The sequence below is a fragment of the Populus euphratica genome, unplaced genomic scaffold (assembly GCF_000495115.2).
Source record: "Populus euphratica unplaced genomic scaffold, PopEup_1.0 scaffold294.1, whole genome shotgun sequence".
In the NCBI taxonomy this organism is placed as follows: Eukaryota; Viridiplantae; Streptophyta; class Magnoliopsida; order Malpighiales; family Salicaceae; genus Populus; species Populus euphratica.
Genome location: NW_011500176.1, coordinates 219,045 through 226,025, shown reverse-complemented (window position 1 = coordinate 226,025; position 6,981 = coordinate 219,045). Strand labels below are relative to the sequence as shown.

The window sequence follows — 6,981 nt, the reverse complement described above, 5'->3', positions numbered from 1 at the left end:
TTAGTCCTACCAACAAGTGGTAATTTCTGAATTCTTAGAGAACTAGGGGGATCATATTGAAAAGTTTTAAAAAATAAAGGCAAGAGAAGAAGAACAATGAACCAATTGAGATAAAAATGAAGTTCACATCTTCTTCGAAGAATGACAATTTGTCAACTTTCAAGACATCAACAGCAAGTAATTTGTTTCTCCTCCTTTTTTTTTAAAATTAATATCAGAATTTAAATCAGTTTGAATATCTTGACTAATTCCATATATTTTAAAATTAAAAATTATATAAATCTCTAATAATCTTAAGATTTATATAGCTGAAAACTAATAATTTTTTAAATTTAAATTTAAATTCTTTAACAGTTAATCTATACCTGTCTTAACAGTTAAGCTATACCAGCGATTTAAAACAAGTGCTTTATTTCTTACAAACCTAAGTAACAACAACGATGGTGCTAAGCTTAAAAATCTAAACTGTCAATGATCACGAGCCAGTTGATATAGCATATAGGAATCTCTCAAGCCAGTTGATACAGCGTATAGGAATCTCTCAAGGTATATTCAGAGAGACAGTATTTTTTTATATATTTATAAATTAATTATTTTTTTTAATTTTTTGATATTCTAATATTAAATTATTTTTTTTAAATAAAAATATTATTTTAATATATTTTCAAATAAAATACACTTTAAAAAATAACTAAACACTCCTGACACTCCTGCCGGATCCATCATCCACCATGCAGACTACAATGATTTTATCACGAGGATGAGATGAATTAAAGAAAAAAAAGCAAACACATTACCAAAATATTTAAAGAATTAGTTCAAATACAATAGGTGTATAGCTATCATGAGAATATTTTAAAAATTATATATCGTTGTAGATAGCTAGTTTGATACAAGCATGAGTATACATAAGATCTGTAGTGGGGCAGACGTTCTTCTGTGTATAACTATCGATTCTATAATCAAATTAACTTGATTCTGGCAAAGGCCAAGCAGAGGACTAAACAAACAAAGGGAGTGTTTTCTATCCGTCCAGTATCACTTCGCTTCATGTGGTGGTGGCACTCCTGGTTATCACTACAATCTGGGAAAAGTAATGGTGGCCGGATTACGGTCTCCAGTTATAGCTGAACTATGGAAATGTTGCATCGTATTGCAGGAGTTATAGCTGAACTATGGAAATGTTGCATCATATTGCAGCCAAAGTGGGGCACCAGGAGAGTGCTCTTCTGGTTTTTTTTTTTTTTCCTTTTTACATCTTAAACAGCACGGCAGAGCAATTTTGAGCTTGCATGAAGAATCAATATTTCCATAGTTCAGCTAAAAATACTCAGGAGGATCCACTTTCTGATTTCACACGAGTTGCACAACTGCAGCCACTCGCAAGGTCCCATTTTGGAGTTGCTCTGCAAGCTCATCGAAGAACAAAGCAGCACGCCAGCCCCATCCCTTGGGAGCTTTAGGTAAAAGAGTGCCCCTTTGTTTGAGTCTTCCAAACACCATTACTTCTCTCTTCGATGGACAAATCAGCTGAAATCAAGCCAGAAGGGGGCCATAATCATACAAATATGTAATTGTGTGAGCGATGATGGTAAGTAATTTTACGGTGCTATGCAAATGCATGCACAAACAGTGCACTGAAAAAGAAAATAACCATGAAACAGTCACAGGTGGAACCCATTTGGGGGGCCATCAATTCAATGGTTCAGAAATATATTTTTTTTTGTGTGTATGCCCTTCTTCCTTGCATTTTCGTGGCACTAATCAAAGTAACTAAATCAAGACTCATTTGTTTAGTTGCAAGTTTACCTGAAAACGAGCAGTAACCTTTTCACGGGAGTCCACATATATATGAACCTGAAACCAGAAAGCAAGTTACGTGGGTACTAATTGATAGCTTCAACTACAATATGTGGCAATCATGAATTCCAGGAATACAACACCAGTGACAGGGTAATCATCAAAAAAGGGAAACCATAAAAAAAAAAAAAGGAAAGAAGAGGAAGAACATGATATATGAGGAATATCTTTCATAGTTGATACTTGATAGATAATAGATAATAGATCATCTCTGGTAAGTAAGGCTAACCTTTCTGAGGGAATCAGTAATCTCTGCCTTCCTTCGGTGAAGAAACAACCCTGCAGAGACATAGGCAACATAATTTCCATCTATCCTGATAAGCATAGAATAGCATGTTTTCAGCATAAAAGTTTTTAGTAAACAGAGTAATACCAAGAGTTCGACGTCCTTGAGGATCTTCATCATTAAAGGCTTGAACACTAACCTATAAAATTAAAAAGATCATGTAAAGATCAACCTCTACAAAAACATTTGAAGAACTCTCGTAAAACTAGCAAATGATGTTCACAAGTGAATGGCTGATATTTTAAATACCTTCCAGAGAGAACCAGCATAAAAGAGTTCCGGAGAGTGCTTGACTTGGCCATCACTGAGCCTGTGCACATCCTCAAATTCAACCCTGTGTCAATTCAGCAGAAGATATGTAAGAACTTGTTCCACAAAGCATTCACCAATTAAATGAAAAGACCAAGGGAAAAAATGAGAGTCAAATCATAGGTGGAATTGTAGCACAAATGAAGAGGATGACCAAACTCATGATGGCTGGTTCTAGAGACAGGCAGATAAAGCTGACCATGATTTGAGTACACAGATATTATCTCCCAAGTGTCAAACTACAATCCTGAGAAATCAGGTTGTGATTTGCAATTATTGTGTACAATTGATAGCCTCAAATGAAGAGGAAATTGGAAAAAAAATATATCCAGAGCACAGGTTATGGCCAAAAGACATTCCATCATTCAATGTGTCCGCTCGCCTATGCCTCTCTGTGTAACATCTTTCATCATCCAAAATTACTAATTTTGAGAAATGCAAGAAAACAAGTATGCAATAAACTCTCACCCAAAACGAAATGGAGGGAAATGACTTAAAGGGGTTTTCATATCTAGCGATATGGAGTTGTTTGCATTCTCCCACTCAAATCCAATGGCATGTTCTGGTGATTCTAGCATCTGGACAGCGATACCACTGGTGCTCGGTGCTGAAACTGATGTTTTCGACAATCTTCCATGCAAATCTGTTTCATATCCTCTTTCCATATGCTCTCCATGAATAGTGGAGTTGCTCCCCCCTTGACTTAACCCAACAAGAGCTGTCAACCCATCCCCTGATAGGTCTCCATTGTGATCAGTTCTGTTCTCCGAATCATCACTAGCAACAGACTGCTGGCAATTTCTGTTGCCCATACCAAATGGCACACGAGAAAACACAAAACGTGTAGGGGGCCATGCAGCTGCTGGCACAAATGTAGTTCCGCGCCCAATACCTGCAAGCCCATCAATAGGTCCCCTAACATGCACTCGTACTGGCCTAAAGAGGCCATTTCCCTCGCCTTGACCAGAATCAGCAACATATACATTAGTCACACCCCCAGGAGAATTGTGGTGCTCATGCTCTTGCATGTAATAACCTGTAGTGGCAACTCCATGTGAAATCCCAAATGGCTGCCTGCAAGTGCATGCCATACTCATTAGGCAGCACATTTTACACGTGTCAGCACCAATTTCCTGCACCCTCTGGCTCAGAAGCATCTACATGTTACATACAAACAAGAATTCAGCATGGTTTGTGGAAAAATGAATGGTTGTCTTGGTGTGGGAAATGGTGCGTAAACTTCCAATAGATGAATAAAACACATAATATTGGTAACATTATTCTCTGGTGGCAGTTTCCAAGATTTAATCAAGGAGCAAATTCAAAAAGACAGATAAATCAGATGGTTTGTGCATGAAGCAAGGGGATGATACCCCCAATCCAGCCTGAAAACCTATGATCTGGATTCTGTGTGTTATAAGCAGCATGGAATATCCCATTCCCTTTTTCATGTATCTTTTATACACAGCAAAATATGTAATTCTCATGAAATAGAAAAAGATCTACACTATTGGAAGCAAACAGCTGTTAGAACAAACCTGCAGCCAAAGACCATCATTCACAGCTTTGCAAGGAAAACCCAATTCTTCAAGCTGCTTTCTTACATTTAAAAGTGCCTCAAAAGACATGTTGCAATACAAAAGAGAACCCCCTTCAAATATGTTGACGAAAGTATCATAATCCTCCCTATGAACTTCACAGTTCCCTTTAGCATAACCTTTCACTTGTCTTCTGCCCACGACCCTACCACCCCATGAAAGTTGAGGCATGTCACATCTTTCCCAATCATTGAGAATGAGCCCATTACCAGAAGGGTCCAGAGAATTGCAATTCCTAGATTGGTTGCTTTCAAGCCAATTATTATTATTCAAATGGTATGAGCCATCTTCAGATGGCCCCTCCATAGCCACTCCACTGGATTCTAGTCCACTTGTTCCAGCACCAATTGACATTTCTACATAAGAACATGAGGTTCCATTTGCATTCATCACTGAAAATGAATTGCTCAGTGATGAAGATTGTCCCATACTGCATGGATGTAGTGTCCCCAAATTCGATTGAGTGTACGCAGACTGTTGTTTGGAAACAGAAACCCCTGGCTGGAAGTCAACCACACCATCAGCAAGCTCAACCAGAAGATTATGAGCAGCATCATGTCCCTCAAGGCCATCTTTTAGAGCTAAGCATCCAAGTTCAGATTCCAATGCATTACTAGTGCAGCTATCACTCAAGTTTTTTCCCTTTGCTTTAGAAGAGTCAGAATGAACATCCAGGTTCATCTCAGCACTGGGACTTCCTTGCTCAGAATGTTCAGTCTTGCAAAAGGCACCTTTTGCAAGAAGAGTGTACAGTGCCAGTTCAAACCTTTTTAACAGAAATGGAACAAGAAAAACTTACAGTTAACAAATGTAATTAAACCTCAACCTGTGTCCAGAAAACGAGATTTATCAGCTACCTCTACCCCTTACCGTTTCTCTTCACTAGATACCCACAGTTCATCTGAAGTCAGTAATGCATGCAGAGTTTGAGAGGAAAGTTTTGGAAGTACCTACCACAATGGGGAGGATCCATAATTTATAAATTGCACATATAACAACGTGATAGAACCAAATACCAAAATATCAAAACACACATATGAGTTCAGACAATCTTCAGAAAATGAATTTAGGCTGCCATGAAGACTTTTAACATCATAAATTATCATTTCCAGAGAGGACAAAGAAATAAAATCACTACATTAAAAATGTTAAGAAACAGGTCTACTTGTAAGAAAATAGCACACAAAACAAAGTTTCGACAGACAAAATCATAAGATAGTACAAACAAATTTTATTAAATTTTCAAAAAAACATTATCTAAATGTGTAAAAAAAAACCAAACAAATTTTATTAAATTTTCAAAAAAAAACTTCACCTTTTTATATAAACATCTTACATGAACAAAAACATTGAATTCATTAAAAGGGAAAAAAAACTCAAAATCATAACTATTGAAACTTCAACATGATAAATGTGTAAAAAATCATTACGATGTCCTCACTTTCCCTTGAGAGCAGAATAATACTAATACAACATCACACACTTCACTCTCCTATAACATCAGAAAAGGCTCATCACAAGTCACTCAAACCTGTCATTCAAAATCTTGCTTCCCAGGGAGGAAGCGGCACTAATTCCAAATGAATCATATTAAAAAAAATCGACCCTGGTGATACAGATTTTTCCACTATTCTTCTTACGATGTCAATACAATCATCGATGATTATCTAAACATCTGTTCCACATTTGACCATCCCCCACATTCCCCCCCATTTACACAATAGCATCAAATCTTACCTCTTTCAACTCAATCGCACCACTTTGACAAAGGTAACCCCAGCAAGCATTTCTCACTCGTTCCCCATGTATTCCATAATCTTGACTCTCCGCAAACACCTGAGAAAACCCAAAATAAATAAATAAAAAACTACACACACATCTCACAACAACCAAACCAAATAATAATAAAATCCGAACCTGATACGCCAAGAAATTCGAAGTCCACAATTCGGAAATAATAAAATCCGTACAAATTGCACACAAATCCTGCACCACTCCAAAACCAAAATCACTAAACACACCAAAGCAACCGTCACTCGTATATATGATAATAAAAAAATAATTTTGTCTTTGTAATTATTACCTGAAGGTCAAGAAACGAAGCCGCAGCTAAGACACGAAAGGCGTTAATATCATTAAGCTTAGGGTGATGTCCGTACAAATAAGCCAAAGCCATAGCAATCGCTTCCGCATTCACATTTTTATCATCCACTTTTAATGTAACAACAGGCGAGCTCGCTTCTTTCCATGGACCATGCAACATATTCCTAATCATAAAATCAATCAAATCAATTGTAACTACGATGACGATTAATTAATTAATTAATAGTGAGTGAGTGAGTGAGGGAGTGATTACCGGAAGTAAGAGCTGCGTGAGAGGATGAGGCGATGGAGGTGGTAGGTGGAGCCCATGGCGTGGACGATGATATCGGAGAAAGAACCTGAATTGAAACCTTCGATTTGGATGTGATCACAGAGAGAGGTGAGGTTACAGTCGAGTGCACGGAGTTCGGTGCTTGTTCCGTCATTGTCTGAGGGTTGAATTGTCATTTCCATCCTGTATGAACCCTCTCCTTCTTTCGGATATTGCGATGCTGCTGCTGCTGCTGCCATTTGATTGATTTAACAGAAGAAGATATGCATTGATTTTTTTTTTTTCTTTTTTTCTTTTTGAGAAAAGCTCTCTGTATTTTCCCTTCTTCTGTGGAGTGTTAATGTGGAAAGGGGTAAAAAAGATTCCTAACAGTCAATGAGTGGGACGGGGAAGGTGCAACGCCGCGTTTTAAGGCATCGGGTTTATTCTGAAGCGAAGCTGTGGTTACGAAACTACAAATCAGTCCCTATCTTTCTTTTTTTTACAATATTTTTTTTATTCCTTTTTACAGTATTTTTTTTTTTAAATAATTGAGATTCAAGAATATATTATTG

At 37.3% G+C, this 6,981-nt stretch overlaps 1 protein-coding gene across 1 annotated transcript; it reads right to left on the bottom strand.

Annotated features, from left to right (window-relative positions):
- Window positions 1-782: 782 nt before the first annotated feature.
- On the bottom strand, window positions 783-6,805 carry LOC105111446 (BTB/POZ domain-containing protein). Its single transcript, XM_011006797.1, has 13 exons — window positions 6,410-6,805; window positions 6,137-6,320; window positions 5,971-6,039; window positions 5,791-5,889; window positions 4,924-5,003; window positions 3,994-4,819; window positions 2,924-3,612; window positions 2,396-2,480; window positions 2,234-2,285; window positions 2,090-2,139; window positions 1,810-1,857; window positions 1,184-1,530; window positions 783-1,142 (listed from the first exon to the last, which is right to left on the bottom strand). Exons 1-12 carry the CDS (start codon window positions 6,664-6,666, stop codon window positions 1,354-1,356), a joined length of 2,616 nt encoding a protein of 871 aa, XP_011005099.1. The 5' UTR covers window positions 6,667-6,805; the 3' UTR covers window positions 783-1,142; window positions 1,184-1,353.
- Between the last annotated feature and the right edge of the window lie 176 nt (window positions 6,806-6,981).